Genomic DNA, 24293 nt, shown 5'->3' with positions numbered 1-24293 from the left:
GCGGAGTGGTAATTACACTCAAATGTGGAATGAGAAATGGCTAGCAAGTTTTCACATTTAAGTGTGAAAGACGAGAGTCAATCAATTTCGAAGAATGAGTTTGTATTGTTTGGTTATAAGAAACATTTCTATCGATTTTTCATAATATAAATTGAATGTGGAGTGGAGAAATTGGATGGATAAATTTAAGGGTTTTGGAACAGTCATTAAGACGCATTTTTAAAATTCAAATTCTACAAAACCGTTAAAATTCAAATTCTACAAAACCGTAAAAATTCAAGTTCTACAAAACCGTTAAAATTCAAATTCTACAGAACTGTTCAAAATCAAATTCTAAAAAACTGTTTAAATTCAAATTCTACAAAACTGTTCAAATTCAAATTCTACAAAATCATTAAAGTTCAAATTCTACAAAAATGTTGAAATTCAAATTTTACAAAACCGTTAAAATTCAAATTCTACAAAACTGTAAAAATTCAAGTTCTGCAAAACCGTTAAAATTCAAATTCTACAGAACTGTTCAAAATCAAATTCTAAAAAACTGTTTAAATTCAAATCCTACAAAACTGTTCAAAATCAAATTTTACAAAATTGTTCAAATTCAAATTCTACAAAACCGTTAAAATTCAAACATTTCAATTTTTGAGTTGTACAGTTCAAAAATGCTTTGCATCTCAAAAATCAAATTCAAAACATTTCAGCTTCCATTTATCGAAAAATTGATCCTTAATTCAATTATTGTGTCATATCAAAATATCCGGCATAAAAATTACGGAAGTGACCTATCTCAAAATTTATTTACATTTAAAATGGTCCAAAAATAGAGCACAACAATTCAACAGATATCTAATCCACACAAAAGATATAAATATAGACAAACCACTAACAAAAAGGCTCCAATTTCTCGGAAGTGCTGCGATTGAGAAGAAAGAAAGATGTTCATTTAAGCAATTAGAACAGAAAATCTTTTCAATATTCTTTTGCATTATTCTTCTTCTTCTTTGTGTGCTTGTGAAGCAACCTTCCTTCTACGATTGGATCCAATTGAATCTTTACTAATCAATAGAGTTTGTAAATGGAAAGTTTTCTGTTATTGGAACTTTTTTCGAGGCGAGCTTTAATGAGAATGTTGAGAGTCGGAATGGATATGAAATTGGGTAAAAATGGTCAAATTTCAAATTTTAGAAGAACCGGTAGAATTCAAAATTTACAAAACCGTTAAGACTTTTTGAAATCTTGAAAATTCGTTAAATTTAAAAAATTAAAAATGAAGTTTTGATTTCTAAAAAATCGTTAAAATTAAAAAAAAAATATTCAAATTTCAAAGATTACAAAATTTTAGTTAAATTTAAATTTTTTAAAACCAAATTTCAATTTTAAATTTTACAAAATTATAAACGTTCAAATTTTGACCAAAATTAAAGATTTTTTTTAAAATTTTAAATTTCAATTTTTAATTATTTTCTCAAAAAATTTAATTTTAAATTTTAAATTTTCAAAAATAATTAAAGTTTTCGTTTTAAAAAGCATTTTACAGTTTTACAAATTAGTTGAAACAAAACCAGCAAAACTTTGTTAAATTCAAAATTCAAAGTTATGAAAATTAAATTTCAAAAAATCGTCAAAATTCAAATCTTCAAAACGCGTTAAAGCTAAAGTTCTAAAAACAGAGACTAAAATGAATGTAAAAAATTCTTGAAAACCATAAAAAAATGTCATTTTTTATTCATTTATGAAATCAAAATTCAATTTTTTTCAAAATTCGTACATTCAAAAATTACAAAACTTAATCACGTAAAATTCATAATTTTAGAATTTCATCAGTCAAAAAACATTTAAAAAAATTTTTCTCAAAAGTTCTTCCAAAACTGTCAATCATGATGAAAATTTTGAAATTTTTTCCTAGCTCAAATATTGAATTAAACTAGAGTATTTTAAAACTTTACATGTTATTTAACAAATATTTAATAAACACAGTGTAGTTTTCTGGTGTTTAAAGTACTCAAATTTATCATTTTTAACTTCATATTTGTATACTTTTTCAATGGATTTATTATTGTTTCTCCATGAAAAAAATACCAAACTTCGTAGTTCATTTTCACGAATCTAACTAGCTTAAACACTTTCAGAAAACTACACTAATATATAATAAATATTTTAAATAACATGTAAAGTTTCAAAATACTCTAGTTTAATGAATATTTGAGCTAAAAAATATTAAAATTTTCATCATGAAGGTTGAAAAAACTTTTAAAAGAAAAATTTTAAACAATGTTTTTTGCAACTGCGTTAAAAATGAAATTCTACGTAATTAAGATAACAACACGTGAATTAAAAAATTCTAACGTAATCAATGTAAGTTTTATGAAAAAAATAAATGATTTTTTTCATCATGAAAAAAAATGATTTTTTTCATCAAAGATTTTTTTCATTCATTTTATTCTCTGTCTAAAAATAATTGAAAATTCAATTTTTTCAAAACCGTTAAAATTTAAATTATAAAAACCCGTAAAATTGTATGTTGAAAATTGGGATAATGAGATGCGCCTTTATTCAGCTTTTCTTCCTTAATAACCCCACCAAAAAAAAAAAATACTATTTCCAGATGAGGGTGGTTATATCTGAAATAAAAAATTGTATTATACTACACAATTCCAGTAATTAAGTTTCTCTCGATGAGGTTTCTTTAATTAGAAATAAAAAAAAAGTCCTTCAATTTTGCCTTATTGGAACTCCAATTGGAATTGAAAAAAAAAAATGGAAATTATTCTTAATTTATTCAATCGAGATTTTTCTTTCAATTTTCTCTAATTTTCTTCATGATTCAATTTAAATAGCAAACAAATCACGAATCGATAATTTAATTTGATTTTTTCTTCTTCTATTTTCAGAACCGCCATCAATCAATCGTGTGATGCCAGTTATAACACCAAACAACTTTTTACTTACATCAAGGGGTCGTGTTGTGTACGGATTATTGGCTATCGATAAATATAATGACAGTGTAAATGAATACATATCTGATGAATTTCATCATTTTGTAGCTGAAAGAAAAATTAACTATACCGAATCAGATATCGAGAAGGTAATTTTTCAATCTGAAATGTGTTAATGATGTGAATATATATTTTAGTTGTGGTTGGAAAGTTAACGGAGGGATGAAAAATTGTGTGGGTTAAAATTGTGTGAGAATAGTGATCCATTGATGATCTAAAGGGATTTAGTTTGATTTTGGGATGAAATTTTGAATTTTACGAAACCGTTGATTTTGAAAATTTCAAAAACGTTAAAATTTGAATTTTTAAAGCAGTTGAATTTTAAACTTTAAAATCCTTAAATTTCAAATTAAAAAACAAATTTTCAAACCGTTAAATTTAAATTTTGAAACAAAGCGTTGAATTTTGAATTTTAAATTTGAATTTTGAGGGCCATTCAATTTTGAATTTTTAAAGTTAAATTTTCAACTTTACAAAACCTTTAAATTTCAAATTGTACAAAATTGTTGAATTTTCCCATTAAAATTTGTCTTTTACAAACCGTTAAATTTTTAATTTTTTTTTAAAAACATTGAATTTTGAATTTTAAAATCAATTTATGTTCAAATTTTAAAAACAAATTTTGAAAGCCATTTAATTTTGAAAACCCGTTAAATTTTGAATTTTCCAAAATTCAAAAAAGCCATTAAATTTTTAATTTTATAAAATCATTGAATTGAGTTTAAAATTGAATTTTATAATTTAAAAATTTCAAAACCGTTAAAATTTAAAATTCAAAAAAGCCATTAAACTTCAAAATCAGTCACACGAAAAATCTCATTGAGAGAATTACAACAACAAAACCCTTTGTTTCTGTCCATTAACCTCCAATTTTCAAAGATACCTTACACATTATACCAGACCACTTGTATAAGCTCCTTTTCATCGAAAACACTACGAATAATTGACTGCAAAAATCTGCACGTAAAAATCGTTTAACAACACAATTTTTCCATGACTGCAGTCCTCATAACTCATGTATATGCTTTATTCGTCTCTCTGTATATTAATACACTCGACAATATTGTGTAGAACCCAAACAAAAATTATTAAAAGAGCTGTTGATCAACCGAAAAATGTTTGTATTCTGTGTTTTTGACACTGGTCCTAAAATTTATGGCCAATTTTCTACCTTTTCAATATAAAAAAGAGTGGACACTTTCAATATATTATGTCACACAAAAGTGTTCATTCAATAAAATTGGACGCACTTGAATGGAAAAATTCTCACAGTCCTTTTGCTGCTGCCTCACCTTCTGTATTTGTCATAATATTTGTATTAAAATGAACAAATTTTCATTATTGCCTTAATGCTGTTCACTTTTTTTTTTTTTGAAAATGATGACTTCTTCATAAATATTCAATTAAATTATAAGTGAATTAGAGTGTAATTTAACTAATTTATTCATCATGATGTGTAATTACAACAGAATGAAAGAGACTTCATTAATTCAGGAAAGAAAAAAAGTTATTCTTGTCTTTCTCTCCTTTTAATTTTCTTAAAAGCTACTTTGCTTGTGCTATTTTTGATGGGAAACTGGGCAATGTTAGTACTTTGTCTGGCTCTTTTATTGCGTTGTTGCCGAGTCCTGACATTATATATTGCTTAATGTCGATATCTGTCGATTATAGTCGATCCCAACAGATCCCATTCATTCTCTGTCATTTTCAGTTGATCTTAGTAAGTCCATGTAGTTCTCAGTCGTCATTTTCGGCCAATTTCGTTTGTTTTCGGCAATTTTCGGCATTTTTGATCAATTTTGACAGCTTTCTGCCTTTCCTAGTCGATTTATGTATGCACTGTGGTTTTTTTTGTCATTTTTGACCAATTTCGGTCTTTTTCTGCCGTTCTAGGTCGATTTTTGTCGTTTTCGATTAGTTTTGATCAATTTTGATCATTTTTTAAAGTAGATCAGACCTCCAACTTCATTGTGCAGTCTATGTATCTGATCAATTGAAAATGGAACTAATTTAGAATTCGAACTGACGACTGTCGAGTTACTTTGTTAAATTTAAATCAACCCTGAAATCGCATGATGTAGAAATTGCATTATCATGTCAATAAGACTCTGGTTTTAGGCCGAATTTAGTCGAATCTGGCCATAGGCAAGATTCATGTTGGTCTGGTGTCGGATTTTCTGTCATTTCCGGACAATTGCCTTGCTGATTCCCTCTTAACCCTTTCGTTTACCTTTTTGCCCCATTCCTCTTCTTACTCCATTCCTCCTTCCTTCCCCTTCCTTCCCCCTCCCGTCCCCTTCCTCCATTTATTTGTTCCTTTTCTATCAGTTTGTTTTCCTGCTGTAATGATCCAGATCAAATCAAATCGAAGAAAAATATGCCTTTAAACTCCATTTTCGGTCACTTTATTACTTGTTTCTCCTCCCTATCACCCTTCTATCATGAGAATTTTCATTATTCTTCACCAAAAATCATTGAATAAAAACTCATACCTTTTCATTGCCTCAATTTCCAGCACTATCATCAAAAAAATTGTTTTATTTTTGTTCAATTCCACTGTTGAGTATTTTAAAAATTAAAATGGTAATTGAGAATAATAGAAGAAGTGAGTTGAGTAACTAACAGAAGTGCCACTTAATCTCAATATTCAGTGGATCAAGAAACAATTTTTTTTTTGTGCAGGGGTGTTTTTAATTGTGTCTGTGTAGGCACAGTTAATGATGGGAGTTAATGAGAATATTAAATCTTGATAATTATTGAATAATTGATGAAAAGTTAGTCGAGGAGTTTCTGAAGTTTGGCGGAAATAATTAATTCATTAAGGAAAAATTCAAGAATTTTCGAATTGAGAATTTAAAAGAATTCTAGGCAATTCCAAGGCAATTATGTAAATTAGTCAGCATGTGTACCAAATTAGTTCCAGAGTTGCGAAAAAGGCGCCTGTGGAAGACAAAAACCGTACAAATTCTTGATAATTTTTATGGTTTTTCTTACTAATTATCAAGAATTTGTAAGGTTTTGTAAGAAAAATAATACAAATTATCAGGAATTTGTAAGGTTTTGTAAGAAAAACCATACAAATTATCAAGAATTTGTACGGTTTTAGCCTGTTTTGCAGCTCTGATTAGTCCTCAAATAGCCAATAAACTCAAATAATAACAGCAAATCGCATGAAAATAGACTCAAAGTCTTCATGACTATTTCCGACAATATTGCCTAATTTGATGCTCTAATCATAGAATATAAAGGCCTATCCAATGCAATACCGTAATAAACATTTTCAGGCACACAAAAAAAGTCGCAATTTAAATTCATCCTCTAACACAGACAAAATGGCAATAACTGCATAATTTTCAATAAAAGCACGCGCTTTCCTTTCTTGCCTTCTTCCTTCATCTTCACTTCTGTTTTGTCAACCAAGACCAGAAATTTCCATTTTTTTTATTCTTCCAAGTTTTCATTAAAAAATGGAACAAATTCATTAAAATTTACTTTTATGTGGTACATAAATGTTGACAGAACGGAATGCCATGCCACTTAAATGAATTTTTTTTTCTCGCTCCTTGTGATTATTAAAAAAAAAAGTTTATCTTCTTAATGTTAAAGAAATATTTTTTTTTTATGCCGAGGTGCTTTTAAAGCAGATTTTTTTTTAAAGGAACTTCGGCTTTTTTTGTCCTTTTTAAAGGATTGGAAGTAAGGAAGTTGTGGATTTTGTTACGGCGCATTTTATTGTTTCTAATTTTAAATTTGGATTTTTGAAGATTTTAAAAATGATTGATTTTTAACGGTTTTCAAAAATTTGAATTAGGTTTAAATAATTTTAAAATTTGAAACTTTTCAAAATATTGTTTTTCAAAATTCGAATTGTTATTATTTTTCAAAAATTTTGAATTATTAATTTTTTTTTTAAAATTTTGAATTTTTAACGGTTTTTTCAAATTTCAAATTTTTTAACGGTTTTTTTTCAAATCATGTCAGGATTTTCAAATTCCGGCTCCTTACATCCTTCCAAATTTCCGTTTCTAAGTGTCTTAAAATCACTTTCCTTCATCAAAAAATATGTTTCATTAGAGAAAAACTGATTAGTGCTGACTCAGTTCCTCCACATCATCAGAAAGAAAAATTGGTTTAAAAAAGAATGAAAAAGGAGAAAAATGAGAAAGAATAAAAAAAGTATCCATTTACAGTTTGTGAAACCCTTAAATAAAAGGAGAAATTTTCTCGTGAATTTAAACCACTTCTACCTGATGGTTGGTTGTCGGAGCGTAAGAGACCTTCAAAATCGATATTATTATCGTTATCGTTAAATATTAAGCACTCGTTTTTTTTAAAGGAAATGTTTTCCTGCTCATGAATTACGAGGTCTACAATAATCAACAGTAATATATCTGAACAAATTGCGGTGTATACAGTTACGAAGCCAACGCTCTTTTTTATTTCATAAATCCATCACTTACCATACCGAAAAATAAGAAAAGGAAATGAAAAAAAAAAAAAATAAGTATTTCTGTAATTCATGAGAAACATTTCCTTACATCCAGTTCAGGAGAAGGAGCATAATTTCATTAGCATTACTTGCTTCCGCATCAAGTGGAGTTTCCTTAATGTTAACTTTCTTTAATATTATAAAAGAGAAAAAATTATCGACATAATAATCTTCAATTTAAAAGTGGAATTACGTTTGGGATTAATGTTTTGTGAGTTTTAAGTGCTGGAAGGTTGAAATAAGGCTCGTTCTGTTCAGGAATTGGACGCATTTGATTGGTATTGTTGAATTTTGTACAAAATGGTTATTCAGAAGAATTTAACGGTTGTTGTAGAATTTGAAAAAATATTCATCCGCCATTTTGAATTTTCATCCACTTCGAAAAGTTTTTTTCAATTTAAACGCTTATTTTAGCTTATTTTGACAATCAATTAATGAAAATTGCTTTAGAAAAGTGGCAAAAGTTGGAATAAAACAGCAATTTAGTCTTGAAATGAAGCTTCTTGATTGAGCAATTTGACGAAATTTGAAAAATTTTGTTGAAAAGGATTGTTCAGAAAATTTAACGGTTTTTGTAGAATTTGAAAATTTTCATCCGCCATTTTGGTCTTTTTCGTCCACTTCGAAATGTTTTTCTCAATTTAAAAGCTCATTTTAGCTTAATTCGACAATTTGATGATGAAAACTGCTTTAAAAAGATGGCAGTTGTAAAATTTTGTAGAAATAGATTATTAAAAGAAATTTAACGGTTTTTGTAGAATTTGAAAAATTTCATCCGCCATTTTTTTTTTCGTCCACCTCGAAGAGTTATTCTCAATTTAAAAGCTTAGTTTAGCTTAATTCAACAATTTAATGATGGAAATTGATTAAAAAAGATGGCAAGAGTTGTAAATAATCAGTTCTCATCAATAAAACAACGTTATTGTCAAGATATTACAAATTTTCATTCCCCAAAACAAACTGAATGACAAATTACATTTCCCTTACAAAATATGCAGCACGACATATTTCATTCCAGAAAAAAATCACTGTTAATGCCAAAAAAATACTTCAATCTCTGACTTTAATGTTCATTTTTCTTTTTCTTTTCTCCCATTCTAGATGTGGATTTTTTCACTCGGTCGCACACTCATGAAAACACTTCCGAGAGCAACAACATTAACATCAATAAAGTCAATGCAATCGGTGCAAAATCAATGTGCTATAGTTCTACAAGCAACAATCTATAAAATGTGTAATTTCAATGTAGATGAGAGAGCATCACTGATGTTTCTACTTAATGTAAGTAGTAAAAAAAATAAGAAAAAAAGTCAATTTTCCGAAACATTAAAAATTTTCCACACGTATTTGCATGTCTATGAAGCACAGCATCAACAGTAAGAATATAACATGTGAATGAGGATAAAGTTTTAAATTCATGTCTACCCCCGCTATTATCAATTTATGCTTTTCCCTTTTTTTCCTTCGTTTTGTTTCCGAATAAAAAGGGTTCAATTTCAAAATATATTGCCAACTAGAACCGGTTCCCTATTTCTAGTCTATTACTTTTTTTTGTTTCGCATACATTACAGCAGCATGCATGAATCCGTTGTGCTTGCTGTGAAAATAGTAAGACCTTCTTCATATTCATTTTCACATCCACAAAAGCATTATTTTGATAAAGTCATTTTCAATATGCCAAGAGATATGCTATAGTCATGGTGCTATAAATTTTTCACCATACATAAATTTGTAACAAAAGTCAATGTTATTAATTCACATTTCCTTTCATGAACTTTTTGTTGTTGGCTACAAAATTTTTTGAGCATTTTGTATTTTGAGGATTGGGTACTGTAGGGGTGTGTGGTGGTTGGTTGGACAGTGAGTGATGATGTTCAACTCGTTGTAAATTGAATATTATTGATTTGTGAGGTCAGTATGGATGATCGATGGGGATTAATGGGGAAGAGTTGAAGGTTGGCATTGTGTTTGAAGGGATGAGCTTTAAAGCTTGTTCAGCTGGATCTCTTATTGCTCTATATTGAAGCATTTGAGGTCTCTTACGACCTTACAAGCTCCTCTAGTTTCTCTGAATCGTTCTTCTTTTTACAGTCTTTTGAAAAATGGAAAGCTACTTAGGCTCGAGTCCTAGATCTTTAATCAATTATCCCGGGATGCCATCTGCTGTATTGTTGCCAGGACACTGCTGTACTTTTCAGCCTTGCTGCTGTGTACCGACAAAGCCTCAAAAAGTCCCGATTTTTCAAGAAGTCGATTTTTTTTCCAAAAGTGTCCCGATATTTTGCGAAAATCCTCTGACCACCCTACTTAACTTAAACGATGCTGTCTTCCTCTCATAGCCAAGATGGAAAAGGAAGTATGAGAAACTCTCGAAATCCCTTAGCAAATCGATGACTTTTATCCAAAAAAGGGAGGGTGGGTAGTCCAAAAATTCGCACTTCCTCCTCCTTGGGCACTTTTACTTACTTGTTGTACCGGTAGTACAGACCAATTTTGTTGTGGTCTAAGATCTCCCACATATGTCGTCTGAGCCTGGCTTCAATGCAACACTATTTCTAAAAGAAACGTCCACGGGTAAAAGAGCCCGTGAACGCACAAAGAACTCTTGGAAGGAAGCTGTCGATAGAGATAGTATTGCAGTTGGTATCGGAAATTGGCAAGTGGAATTCAGCGATAGAGCCAGCATCAGGCGACTCCTGTGGGAGGTCATGGATCACAATTGATCTGTATGACCAGCGAAGTAAGTAAGTAAGTAACTCTATTTCTAAAGACAGTTTCCTTCTAAAAATTCTTTGGCTGTCTACGATCCTTGGCACACGCCTGCATTTAATACAGTAATCCATAAAATCCTCTTATTACTCTATGTCTCCCAACATTGACTTATCCTCCATCCCACAAAAATATTCATATTGATTAAGTCAATAAATTATGGAAATTTATAGACTCCAAAAACCCTCTCCAAAACTTTCATCAGCTTTAAAAAGGACGACATCAAAAATTGTTATCAAAAGATTTAATCAACAAGATATGATTCAAGCGGTAAACTTCTGTATAAATTACCATCCATTCCATGTAATTTTTTTTTCTTTTTGTTAGATGTCGTTCACTCAAACGTTCATAATCATGATATTTCACAAGAGAGTAGTATGAACAATGTCACACAATTTGATCCAATGATACTTTGAGAGAGAGCATGCCATAATCCTTGAGTTTTGGGGATATTTTTTGATAGTCGGTATAAAGGCATCGATTAATTAACGTGATAAATGTTTTCTGTGTTGTTTGGATAAATTGAACTTGTTGATATTTTTGTGATTTAAGGAGATTTCTCTAGTGGTTAGAAAATAAATTGATGAGGTGATGACACTTTGGCTTTGATGACATTGAAATTGATATTGTGTGTCTGTTGCTTTGTGTGGTTTGAAGCTGTTTATGTTGAAATTGTTGGAATTATTTGTGTGAATTCTTAGAATGAAAATTTAGAAGTTAACTAAAGCTTACTTGGGAATGTAAATTTAGAGGTTAATTAAAGCTTACTTGGGGATGTACCGAGATGTTTGGAGGATGAGCGGTAGGTTTTTTACGCGAAGCCAGGAGAGTGAAAGAATGGAACGAGTTCTTATGAGGATGAGTGAATGAAAAGTAGTATATCCAAAATTTGGGTGATTTTAAAGTTAATCGCTGCTTGCAATCTGAACAAAATTGTCTGTCTACGCCCTGGGACAGCGTTAAACTTTAACTTGATGGTCAAGTCCGTCCGTCATTCAAGATAGACGTCAAATCCGGTTTTCAAACAGTTTGGCAACGATATAACGACTAGTTTTCCCATTTGTATTATTCGAGGCTGGAACAGGACTTGAACTTCATCTTCAAAATTTTTTACACCCTGATTTCAGCTCGTCTATCTCAATTGTTCGATCACCTGGCTATTTAAGTCACTTTGGATAATATTCATTCATATCAATTATAATAATAACATTATCAAGGGTGTGAAACTGATTAAAATGATCGGAAAATCACACATTTATTTATAATATCTTTCTACATCAGTGGTGGACAACCTTTTTTCATTTGAGGCATACATTGATGGTAAGCCTCAACCACAATTGCAAATGGACATGGCATACGGTTCATGGTATTTTGACGCATTTTTGGTGGCACTTTAGTATGATTTAGCACCTTAGGGTGCCGTGGCACACAAGTTTCCCATCACTGGTCTACACACTATACACCTACCTCAATCATAATCCAGAGATTATATTCAAAGAGTTGCATGTCACTTGAAGACAAAAAATACCTCATTAACTAAATCTTCAACATTAATTCTCCTATATTCACATCAACTTCCACACACGAGCGAGTCATAATCATAAAGAAGAGACTTCCTATTATTACGAAAACAATGCTTTAATTAACTCATAGTCAAAAAATATACATGTGACATTATGATAATAATCTACGTAAAATATGAGTCACATCATGACTTTAAGTCGTGATTTATGACATCTTTAATACGTAATATTAAGCATCCAGATCATTTATGTCATTATATTTATGGCTATATCCAGCAGCCCCCAAAAAAGGACTCGATACACTTTTAATGAAATTAAAAAAAAATGTAGATGACGACTAGGCAGGCACAGAAAAAGGGAAAAAGCACAAAAAAGTCCCGACATATTTATCGCTAAACTTCTTTTGTCGTTGGACGTGCTTGGTGTGCAGATATTTTTATTGTAATAACGTTGAAATAAAAAATATAATGATCATTGCGTACAAATTTATGTTAAGGATGGTGGAGTGAGGAAATGATAGTCTATTGAGTTTATGATGTGTTTATCATCATCATCATCACATGAATCCCTGATTTCAATAAATAACTCAATGCTTTTTTACTGCTTATACTAGCATTCTTTTTATGGTTAGGATATAACTTATGGGCATTAAATACTCACTTGCAAATATTAATATTAATATATGAATATGTGTGTACATGATGGAGGGAAGCTTACTGTTTGCTGAAAGTTTACAACATTGATATTGCTTTTTTTTTGTTGGGAATTTCATGGAAGTCAGAGTTGGGTGTGGGGTGTGCAGTTAGAAAATTCAAGCGAGCTTTTGGATTTGCTTCAGAATTTTAGGCAAAATAAAGGAGTTTAACTACGAGCAAGAACAGTCTCAAGTTCAGGAATATGAATACGGATCAGGACAAAGACACGTCAGGATTTGGAACCGGTTGGTTGAGAGAATCTCCTCGTCCCACTTATTTGGCTGAAATCATCTGTTCGAGATAAGAATCTTGGCCAAGGCAAGTCTAAAATTTTTCAAGATTGAGGAAGCCGGAGAAGGGGGAAGGGAATTGATAAAGTAGTAATAGTAAGGAATGGGCAAGGGTGAGGGTTAGTTGTGATTTGCCTCAAGCAAATTGAACTGGAAGCAGAGGAGGTTATGACCCTGATACTCTGCCTGTGCAATTTAAAAAAAAACCCCTAGCTGTCCCTGTCTACACTTTACTTCTGATTTCCTGATTGCAATTCTAGTAAATTGCAACTGTATATAAGCTTCTCGAGACTTTATGTTTATTTTCCACAAAGTGTAAGCAAATATTTTGAGTATTAAGTAAAAATCTTCCTCAATGGGGAAATAATTATGTTGTTTTTTGAGATAAATTAATTTTCTATGAGTTAAATAAGGTTATTAAAATAGCAATAATTACAGTGATGGTCAATGTTTTTCAAGCATTGGGTCACTTTATTACATGCTTGACATCAGAATTGGCAGGACCCTAATGTACAGGCGCTGTCTCTGGAGTCCCGCCTCCATAGTTCGGCCTATTCTTCTTGACATTGCATTATTTACATACTTATGTCGTTGGTCTGAGCGGCGCAATCAGGCAAATCGAAATTTTCACCTCAAAGTAATGACCTAATGCCTTACTGCCTTAGTATCTCCCTAGCATTGTGTTAGGATACTTCATTGCTAGGGTGGCCAGGGATTTTCGCAATTACGTTATTAACTTGCAAAAAAATGCAGATTCCGCAATTTGTATGGTGACTTTTAGAAAAATCGGGACATTTTGAGGCATTGTCGGGGTACATGCAGCAAGGCTGAACATTACAGCAGTGTTCCAGCAAAAATAAAGCAGATGGCCGCACTATTCGTTGCACACATGAGTACCCCTCTGCAGCACACAGTTTGGACACAACTGCTTTAGCAGTATGATGATTAAAAGTGTTTACTTATGATAAGTTATTCATTTTGTTGGAGTGTAGATAATAATTTGCATGATTATGAAGTTAAATAACTATTTGAATTTTATAGATAACATCATTAAGAATAATTTACTAGTAAATTAAGAGGCTCCGTACTGTCATAACATGAGGATTCTAATAATTATGTGAGAGGTTTGGCAAGTTCAATGGCTTATTTATTGGCATTAGCAGTGTATTCAAATGTCCTGGCTACATTGTGTTGGTTCTTTAATAGCTTTTTGACTACCTTTGCGCAGCGTGCTGCTCTAAAAACCCTTAATGTTGAGTATTGCCTCATTAAAATCTAAACAAAAGCATACATTTTGATATAAATCAATTGAGCATTAAAAGCCTCAATTTAATGTTACTTTAATAGCATTTTGATGGATGGAGTTCTCCTTCTTCCTCTCATAAATTTCATAGAAACCAGAAACACTTTCCCTTAAAAGCTATTATTTCCTTGAAGCACAAAAAAAAACTGAACGTATATCCATCATATTTCCATATCAATAAATTTTGTGACACTTTTCATGAAATATGTTTCCAAAAAGGAAGCCTTAAATTCAATTTTTGTTCCCCTTTTTGTTTAAAAAACTTTAAAGAATTTTTTCATCCCTTTTTTGTGTTGGAAGTTCCCACTTAAGAGTTTCTCATTCCTATGTTGAAGTTCCCACTTAAGAGCTTCCCGTTCCTATGAAAATTCTTAAAGAAAGTGAGGAAAATTCCCATAATGATTCAGGAGTTCCCAACACCTAATTTAATTCTATTATCTAAAATTTTCACATTTATTATTTGAAATGCCTGCGGTCATCGATGGGATGATGATGATGGACATGAAAGGAAGGGTACCCGAGCGGCACAATATGGTTAACCGCATTAATTGATGTAAAAATTGATCGAAATCAGCTGTCGCAGAACCATCAGGGCAACTTTGCGTCTTAACGTCAATACGACGACTAAGTGGGGCCCTATTAAGCACGCTGTGCTGTTCGGGGCTGTTTTAAAAGGAACAAGTCATGAAGCGGTTTCAAGCGCAATTGACGTTCTATTCGGGTTACGCAGATGCCATGCCAAGCACGATATTGATACCTGTCGTTACACTATTTGACTTGATTTCAATAACTTAATGTCAGCAACATAACACAACCCCAGAAAAAAACCCTTCAACAACAGTTATCACTAAGGATATAAATCTTTATTACATATCAAGTTACAAAATGACAAAAAAATTTCATATCCAAAAGGTCATCTTTAAACATCATCCAATTGATTGTAATCCTCAACTGACATATTGCCATTAAATAATACATCTCTAGGTCGTATCATCATCCTTGATGCCTTTAAAGGTGACTTTCCAAGCCAATTATTCCAAAAGATTCCAACTTTTGTTATTACATCTGACTTATTTGTGAATATACCCAATGGCTCATAGAAACCATTGAGATTCGATTCAGCACATCTAAATCAATATTAGAAAAAAAAGTGGATATACATTGGAAAATTTTACCATAGAATTGATATTTTTTTTTACTCGGCTATGCTTACTCATTCAATATTGATGACCACCACCATCCCGATCCCATCTCCATAGCACAAGACAATGATGAATTATCGGATATGAAAAAGTCATCGTATGTGCTAAAATTTCGGCCATCATGGGATAATAAACTGTCTGCAACAGCACCACGATAGTCATTAATATTCAATCGATATCTCTTCGCTTCATTTTCAACTTTAAATGTGCTGTATTCAATCCAAACATGATTATCCTTTTATACATAAGGACGCGATATTTTTTTTTTGCAAGTCGTTAATGTATGGGTGAGTGCCATGTGCATGAATAGCAATTAAAATAAATTTATTTGTCTACGTACTTAAAGTTAAATGACTTTATAGTCAATTTACATAATAAATACCTTAAAATCTTCAAGCACAATGCGTAGTACCATATCGTGTTCGAACGTTAAGCTGAAAAGGGTTGAAAAGTAAGTTAAAGGATGTTGATTTGGGGGTTTTTGGGTGGATTGGAGCGCATGTTTTGGTGGGGATGTTGTTTTAAGTTGTGCATTATATTTGCATATAGGGACTTTGAGTAGATGACCTCAGGTCGGCGAGACTTAGTGCCCGATTTAGTTAAAATTCAGCATTATGCCTGAGTGTCGTCGAAATGATGTCGGATTTTGAATTGATTTACCGACTAGTGCTACATTGATACATCTTGAATCTTACATTATAGTCAATTCGACATTTGGGATCAGATCCCTCTAATTGCACAAATCGAATATTTGATCCAAATTCCGCACCAAGCTAGTCTGACTTTGTCATGAAATTTGATCAATTATCCAATTCGTGCTATTCGGGAACCAAATGTCATTCACTAATAAACGGGTAATCTCATCCCGTAAATGAATCGAAAAGCTACTTCCTTTAGCATAACAACTAAATTCTATTACCCAAACCTGAAAGGCACATGACGTGATAATGCCGGAAAATGGTGTTTCCAGTCCAACTTGAAACCAGATACTGTCTTATTCGACCGACTCAAAGCCAAATTATGCTAGCCTCAATACACTCTGTCATAGCTATTCACGACGTATAGCACATTTCAAGAAAGCTCTCAATAGCTATCAAATTCTCACAGACTTCCAGACACCACAACAACATATCATCCCTTTCAACAACATCCCATAAAATATGCACATAAAATATTAAAATACTATAAAAAAGGGTACAAAATGAGGGAAGACACGACTAAAAAGGATTAAAAATAAAAAAAATTTACTTATGTATGAAATCATTCCCGAACCAAAAGTCTTTTGTTAAATTTCCAAATCCATGCTTATAGTCATCCCATGTACGATTAAATTCCTCCTGTAATTCAAAGTTATCACGTTTTTGTATGACAGTCCATGCTGTTCCTTCCGTTGAATATTCGCAATATTGCTGATAGAAATCTCGTCCACCGATGTTTAACTGTCGCTCATTATTGAATGTATACACGCCACTTCGTCCGCTTGTAAGTTGAAAGCAATTTGTCTTCGTTGGTTGGATATATTCTGTCCGGATATTTCATTTAGATACTGATATTACTCTTTCTGTCTTATGTAAATATTAACTTCAAGATGGATATTAATAGATATGAGAAATACTTGCAACAAAAAAAAAGTAAGTATGCGATTATAGCTTTTTAAAGTCGAGTCAAGTATTCTTCACATTTGCATAAAATGAGAGAATGTGAAATATTAAGGAGGGAGTTGGGTGAGAATGGATGTGAAGAATGGGATGAAATTAAGCGAATATCAAATGTTCTTGATTAGTTTATAATTCTTTTCGAGGAATAATTCATTGAGCATCCCACATATGAATGTTTGTAGACAGGGGTGTGGCATAGGGATATTATGATGTTGGGATTGAGACTCTAATTGTAAAATGAAAAGTTTTATTGGATTTATATTGCTCTTTTTAAGAAACACGCATTATTTGTGGCCATAGTGGGCAACCTAGTGGGCCGAGTCACACAAAGTACCGCGTCACACAGTGTATCGCGTCACTCAGTGTATCGTGACACACAGTGTATCGTGACACACAGTGTATCGCGTCACACAGTGTATCGCGTCACACAAAGTACCGCGTCACACAGTGTATCGCGTCACTCACTGTGTCGTAACACACAGTGTATCGTAACACTCAGTGTATCGCGTCACTCACTGTGTCGTAACACACAGTGTATCGTAACACTCAGTGTATCGTGACACACAGGTTGTCCCAAGGTTGTCTATCGCTGATTTATGCATATGTAAAAATGGTTCAAAATCGGATCCAGATCAGTTTGACTTTGACTCCAGAATAGATGCGATCTAACTCCGCCTCAGGCCAGATTGAAGTCTGATACTCTACCAAGATGGACTAGAATTAGTCAGAATAGTTGCAAACCTGCCTAGTTCAAGATTGAGGCTCTACATCAGCCCTAGGACATACTGCACACCCCATACTTCCTACACCCCACCTACACCAATCTAAACCTACACCTCTGCATACACAAATAATAATATGTGCACATGAGAAACTAATAAATTTCGAGCAGATAATTAAAATTTCTCCTTGAATTAAATAGAAAGGAATAAATTATTAAAGTGAATGCTCTACTTGCAGCTTAATGCTTGTTGGTGTGGTTTCAATTAAAAAGTTTGTTGCTTCTTTTTTTCTCTGTGTATTGATTTTTAAAAGCTTTTTTGGATTGCATCTGTGTATAATTTGGATGTATGGTGCTGTTTGTGGTTGATTCTGATGGATATTTTCGAGAAAATCAGTTTTTTTTGGTTCTTTTGAGCACATCCATTAAAGCTTAGTAGATTGGAGTTTTCAATTAAACAAGAAAATTCCATGAAATTTAGATTTATCACAAGACTTAAAGCTTGTTAAAAAGATGCAAAAAAACAATTTGTTATTTAACTTGAAGTTATGAATGCAGAACTTGAACAGTTTGAGCATATTTGAGTGATGCTTGCATAATGTATTATTTACATAATAGTTAGAACAATAAAGTTGTTCACAAAGTAATACTATGAGGATTGTTAGACGTAAAATCTTAAAAGTTTGAGCATCAAGATTGATAATTAGCTGGTATGATTATTTTTGCTCATAATTTGATGATTGAATTGAGCTAAATTGGGTCGGTAATGCGAAAGTCTAATGCTAGAGATATAAAAAGCTATTGTATATCTACGTAAAGGGTCATGGGTTCGAAACTCAATGTGATCCTCTGTTTTAACTACTGAATTTATTGGAGTTTCATTAATTTGGACTAATAAAGAGTGCTGTCTATTAAGGTAAATCTAAGGATCAACTCAGGGGTCAACCAGATGCTTCTTATGTCTTCGTATGAATGTTTGAAGCAAGACTAAGACTCAATTATAGACAAATGTGTGAAATTGGTCAAAATGATGAAAATGTTCCGTATCCTTGCAGCTTGTCTTCTAAACTCTTGAAATTTTCCTAATTATTGGTCAAACTTCTTGCTAATTCTTAACTTTACATGTTCCAAAAATCAAAATCACTCATTTTTCTAATTCCCCATTAAAGCCATCATCACCCAATTCATTATAAAAATGAACACTTTACACCAAAAATTATGATCCAGAACCGATCTTTAATCACTAAATGTAGAGCATTTTCAAATGAAAATTCCTCTTCAAATACATAAAGTAACAAAATGTATGAAAAAATCCAGAAAAACATCATCAAATGAGAGTGAAAGATAAACAGGAATAAGGTAAAGTGATGCAGAGTTGGCAATCGGGTGTTTTGGGCATTTTTTGGTTTTACAATCGACAGTCACTGGTCGATAGTCAGTTGGCTGCCGATGGTAGATGTCAACTGCTACTGGTAAACTGCCAATGGTAGATGTCATTGGCTATCGGTCATCGCTGATGATAGGTGTCTCTTGTCTGCCAACAGGCTGTTAGTGGAAGGTATCAACGGCTGCCGGCAAATCGTCGATGGTAGATGTCATCGGCGACCGGTCACCATCGGTAGCAATTGCCAAAGGCCATTGGTCGTCTCCTGGTGGAATGTGTCACTGGTCGTCAGCGTCGGACGATGACAGGTGTCAACAGCCGCCGTCGACTTTCGATGGAAGGCTTCACCAGTGGCTGCCTATGGCAGATGTCAACGATCGTCATTGACTGCCAATACTAGATGATTTTCGGCGTTCTTTCGTCGATTACCATCTTCAAATTGCCAACTCTGAAGCACAGTGGCAAAACCACCTGTGACAAAAAACCTTGCCAACTCTGAAGCCAGTGGCAGTGGCAAAAAAGGCTTAGTAAAGAAATGTAAACAAATGAAGAAAATGAAAATTTTCAGGCGAAAACCTTACAAATTCTCGATAAGTTGCATGGTTTTGCTAGAAATGCCATAAACATTATTAAGAATTTGTATGGTTTTTGCTTATCACAGATTCCTGTTTAGCAACTCTGCTCTAAAGTGAAGAAGAACATTTATGCAACATTTACCTTTCTGGTCGATTATGTCATCCTCAACTTCATCACTATCGTCCTGTGTTTGTATAACATCGCTATTTTCAGTTGTGTTTACGACAGTTGAATTTTTGCATTTCTCATTGTCAGTTGTTGGTGAATTATTACGATGATTTACAACATATTTCATAGCCTTCTCAACTTTCTTAAGCAAAAAATTTGCATTATTTGTAAATGTTAAAATTTCACCCTCGGTATTCTTATATGTTGACTGTATTTTCTTATATTGATATGAATTTGTATCAAATATTCTCACAGTACGTTCATCAATATGACTTACGGTTGTTGCTAATGCATCGAGTGCTTTCTCATGTTTCTTGTTCAAATTCAACGATTGTTTAATCTCTTTATGTGGAAACTTTTCAATATTTGAATTAATTTGTGTTAGAATTGATTTTAAATCGTTACTTTCATCACTTCCAATACCTTTACCGCCACCGCTTGTGTTCTCAAACTCTCTGTCTAACCTCATTGCACTACATTGATTCTGTATCATTCGTTGGATTTTCGACAGTCGCAAGAGAATTTCCGTTTGTTCAAAATCTTCCTGACTCCAATTTCTTTGTGGCTGTGATGCTTTTTGTACTTTATTTGATGTCTGCTTTAATTTTCCTGTCGACTTTATTGATTTATTCATTTCATTAAATTTCTCATTTATTAAATCCGTTTTATCGAATATGTGCTGAATTTTAAAATCCGTATTTTGTAGCTGATTCTCAATCACGGGTAGACTGTCGAGATGCTTTTTAAGTACATCAAATTTTTGATCAGTACTTTTAATATGTTCACTCCATGCCGTCATATGATGTGTAAATATATCCCATGCTTGTGAACGTTCCTGTAACATTTTAACATTTGCATCCACAGCACTCATCATTTGCATGATTGATACAAATTTTTCATCAAGTTTTGTTATGTAATGTACATTAAACATTTCCATTTGTGATGATAATCTGGTGATTGCATCGAACATTTTATCATATAGTGGTGATGTATCGCTAAGTGCGTATGTGTGGATGCAAAAATTTAATGCAAACAGGATGATTGCGTAGATCTAGTCGTTAAATGATAGTAAAAAATTATTTAAATTTTTTGACAAAATTAGGGGAACTGCTGACTGTCGTCAGGAACTTTATAGGGGAGGGATTTATGATTGTAATTTTACTTTTGGATGTAATTTTATTCATGAATAACTTAAGAAAAAGATGTAATTTGGAATTTGTAGGATGCGAGTAATGTGCTTGCTGTTGTACTCAACATGACTTTTGAAAAGTTTTACTTCTTAGACTAGTTCTGTGACTAGATTGATGGAAAAACTGAATGTACTGTTGGCTTACAAGAACCGTTAAATTTGAATTCTACAAAACCGTTAAAATTTGAATTTTACAAAACCGTTGAATTTTGAATTTTACAAAGCTGTTGAATTTTGAATTTTACAAAACTGTTGAATTTTGAATTCTACAAAGTTGTTGAAAAAGCTGCTTCTTAGAATTTTACAAATTTGTCAAATTTTACAAAATTGTCAAATTTGAATTTTACAAAACCGTTGAATTTTGAATTTTACAAAACTGTTGAATTTTGAATTTTACAAAACTGTTAAATTTTGAATCGTCAAATTTTGATTTTTGAATTTTCAAAACCGTTAAATTTTGAATTCTACAAAACCGTTAAATTCGAATTCTACAAAACCGTTAAATTTTGAACTTCTAAACCTTTAAATCACTGAGAATTCCATCAAAATTCCATAAATACGCATCAAACAAAACATTTTTTTACTCATTTTTGCAATCCATTGACAAACTCACTTTAATATTTATAAACATTATCACTCAGATGATTAAAAATTCTTTTCTCTCACAAAACTTTTGTAACACATGAGTGATGTGCTTTGTTTATAGATGAAAATATAATATGACAACTCTCGCACAACAAAAAGTTTTTAGCTTCCTACTTGTAAGACTTTAAAAACACGACTGAGAATTTTTTTTTTATTTTTTGGGGAGTATTGTAAAAAAAAAGTTTTAATCTCTCCGGGCACTTCTTAATTGATGAGATTCTTCTTAAGCGATCTTAATAGGCCCGGTGAAATTTAATATGATTTATTGCTTTTTGGCGTGATTTTGGGTAAAGATATTGCTCTGAGAATTGAGTGGGAAATTTATCGATGGATATTTCTGTTGAAATGAGGATAAAATTTGCGATATTATGTCCTTAACATTCCGAAATTCCTTAATTTTCTCACTTTTAAGTCTAAATTATGAAAATTCAGTCAAAGCATCAAATTAGGATAAAATATTGTGATACAAAGCTTTCATCAAACTTTATATTTCAAAAGCTTTAAGTTTCTCTTTAAAAGCTATCCTAACGGCTTTTTCAAATTCAAGCATGTGTCTATGATAAATTGGATAACTCATTTTTGCATAACATTCGTGTTTACAACTAGGATTTTTGTGTGATTTCAGTTTAAGTTAAATTAATTAAATTTCTCTTAGTTAACTAAGTATTTCATAAATAAAACTTGATAAAATTGGTAGAACAGAAGCTCAGTTACAAGAATAAATCATAAAATCACTAAATCCCCAACGAATATCAAGTATTTCTCTACCACAATTACACTTCAATGAAATTCAATAACAAGCCAAAAATGACACTTCCGTGATTAATCCACACTACAACTAAAGAGAATGCAATTGCATTTTGAATGTATTATGAATATAGTCTAGCATTTCAAGTCATTAAGTATCATTCGCGTGTGTCAGCAAGAAGTTAAAAGAAATGTCAGGGGAAATAAAATCAATAGTTGATGAAATCAAGGAATCTTGGAACTATTGCTTGCAAAATAGTCCAGAAGTGTTTCGTTACATGCTGAATATCTCAAAAGAGAAAGTTATTGATGGAGATTTAAAGCTATTAATTCAGGTGATAAAGAAAAAATTCATAAAAAAGTCAATTCAAATTAGATAAATTAAGGATTTATTTTTAGCTTAATAAAGATCGTGCTTCAAAGCGAAGAGAAGCTGATAAATTCTTGGATATTGTACCAAAATTCGATAATGATAAATTCAATTTCACAAAAATAGATCAACGTGAGATTCTATTTGAGAAAGTATTACTTAATGACATTCGCGTGAGTTTTGTGATAAATAATAGTCCGTTGACCAAATATCACATTCTGATTGTTCCTCAATTGGAATCATGCTTGCCACAAGTCATTACAAAGGACTGTATTGAAGTAGCTTTAACAATTATGAGTTCAACAGAAGATAAAGCTGTAAGGATAGGATATAACTCACCTGGTGCACTTGCTAGTGTTAATCACTTGCATGTTCATTTAGTTCATGTGGAACATGATTTGTATATTGAGAATATTGTGAGTTTTTAAAGGAATTATATGCAGAAGAGTTGGGAATTGGTGTTGTGTAGAGTGGGGAAGGCATTGACTGAACTAGAAGGGGATTTAGGGTATCTCACAGTGATCCAGAGTGATATTAGTATTCCAGGAGTCAGCTAATATGATTCCGTGAGTCAGACTTGACTTGACTCCAGGAGTCGGACTCGATTGGACTACAGGAGTCGGACTCGACTGGACTCTGGGAGTCGAACTTGAACTAGGAATCAGAATCTTGGACTACGGAGTTCGACTGGACTGGACTCCAGGAGTCGGACTCGACTGGATTCTAAGAGTCAGACTCGACTGAACTCCAGGAGTTGGACTCGTCTGGATTCCTGGAATCGGACACCTAATGTCGTGCTGTCAACTCTGTCGTATTACGTAATTTTTCCAAATAAGTATGGCAAATGAAGCTGCTTGAACTTAGACTTTCTGATGGACAGGGGTGTATCCAGAGAGAGATCAGTAGTTTGAGGGTAAACCTTCCCATAATTGGACAGGATTCATCACTTTGTTAGGGTTTTCCGATACAAAATCCCCAAATTTTTCTCAAAGTGTTCTGTCCAATACAAAGACCAAGACAGCCTTCATCATGCCTTAATGTCAGTCTACCTCCACCAACACCAATCCGCCAACTCTTCATCAATCAGTAACGAAAATATTCTCAAAAATGTATAAAAATATTTATTTTTAGGAACTCAAGCACATCGCTTCAAACTTATATAGAGCTTATAAAATTCCCGCCTTTTGTATGATACTTAAAGACATTAAACGAGACGCTGAGATGTTAAATGCTATCGTCAAGTATTGTTGCGATAAAGTTATTCCCCACAACATAACATTAACAAAATCAAGAGATCTCAAAGATGTACGAATTTTCATCTTCCCACGCTTCCTCTCAAACTTTGGCGCTAATAAGCTTTTCGGTTCACATTTAAATGTGGCATTCTGTGAATTAAGCGGTTATATACCAGTCGGAGATGATGAATTATATGAGAAAATTACTGAATCTTATGTTTTAGATAGATTTAATGAAGAAATTGGTGCTATATGTGATGATATTGAAAATGACTTAAAATACATTGTGGAAAATTAAACTTAAAACTGTTGATTTACTTAGTTATACCTGAC

At 32.2% G+C, this 24293-nt stretch overlaps 3 protein-coding genes across 4 annotated transcripts in view; 2 read left to right on the top strand and 1 right to left on the bottom strand.

The window, feature by feature from the left end:
• Window positions 1–24293, top strand: part of LOC139091582 (uncharacterized) — a 111611-nt gene that overhangs the window by 80144 nt on the left and 7174 nt on the right. For both annotated transcript variants that reach the window (XM_070641725.1, XM_070641726.1), the window contains exons 4-5: window positions 2892–3085; window positions 8587–8766. In XM_070641725.1, coding sequence (XP_070497826.1) covers window positions 2892–3085; window positions 8587–8766 — 374 coding nt within the window. The remainder of the gene's footprint in view (window positions 1–2891; window positions 3086–8586; window positions 8767–24293) is intronic.
• On the bottom strand, window positions 14907–21735 carry LOC139091583 (angiopoietin-2-like). The gene is made up of 6 exons (XM_070641727.1): window positions 21577–21735; window positions 19748–20825; window positions 16516–16789; window positions 15650–15701; window positions 15279–15502; window positions 14907–15192 (listed from the first exon to the last, which is right to left on the bottom strand). Exons 1-6 carry the CDS (start codon window positions 21592–21594, stop codon window positions 14985–14987), a joined length of 1854 nt encoding a protein of 617 aa, XP_070497828.1. The 5' UTR covers window positions 21595–21735; the 3' UTR covers window positions 14907–14984.
• LOC139091585 (GDP-D-glucose phosphorylase 1) lies at window positions 22229–24259 on the top strand. Its single transcript, XM_070641728.1, has 3 exons — window positions 22229–22690; window positions 22755–23141; window positions 23857–24259. Exons 1-3 carry the CDS (start codon window positions 22547–22549, stop codon window positions 24256–24258), a joined length of 933 nt encoding a protein of 310 aa, XP_070497829.1. The 5' UTR covers window positions 22229–22546; the 3' UTR covers window position 24259.

This window comes from Chironomus tepperi, unplaced genomic scaffold, assembly GCF_022539635.2.
Source record: "Chironomus tepperi strain 1889 unplaced genomic scaffold, CSIRO-AGI_Ctep_v1 contig_257, whole genome shotgun sequence".
NCBI classification, from domain to species: Eukaryota; Metazoa; Arthropoda; class Insecta; order Diptera; family Chironomidae; genus Chironomus; species Chironomus tepperi.
This window is presented reverse-complemented; position numbering and strand designations above follow the sequence as displayed.

What these genes read in the sequence shown, in the direction of transcription:
- LOC139091585 (XM_070641728.1), top strand. Translation starts at nt 22,547, where the DNA reads ATGTCAGGGGAAATAAAATCAATAGTTGATGAAATCAAGGAATCTTGG. An exon ending in ATTTAAAGCTATTAATTCAG is followed by an intron (nt 22,691 to 22,754) that starts GTGATAAAGAAA and finishes ATTTATTTTTAG; the next exon opens with CTTAATAAAGATCGTGCTTC. An exon ending in ATTTGTATATTGAGAATATT is followed by an intron (nt 23,142 to 23,856) that starts GTGAGTTTTTAA and finishes ATTTATTTTTAG; the next exon opens with GAACTCAAGCACATCGCTTC.
- LOC139091583 (XM_070641727.1), bottom strand. An exon ending in TGACATAATCGACCAGAAAG is followed by an intron (nt 16,790 to 19,747) that starts GTAAATGTTGCA and finishes ATATCCGGACAG; the next exon opens with AATATATCCAACCAACGAAG. An exon ending in TGGTCATCAATATTGAATGA is followed by an intron (nt 15,193 to 15,278) that starts GTAAGCATAGCC and finishes ATATTGATTTAG; the next exon opens with ATGTGCTGAATCGAATCTCA.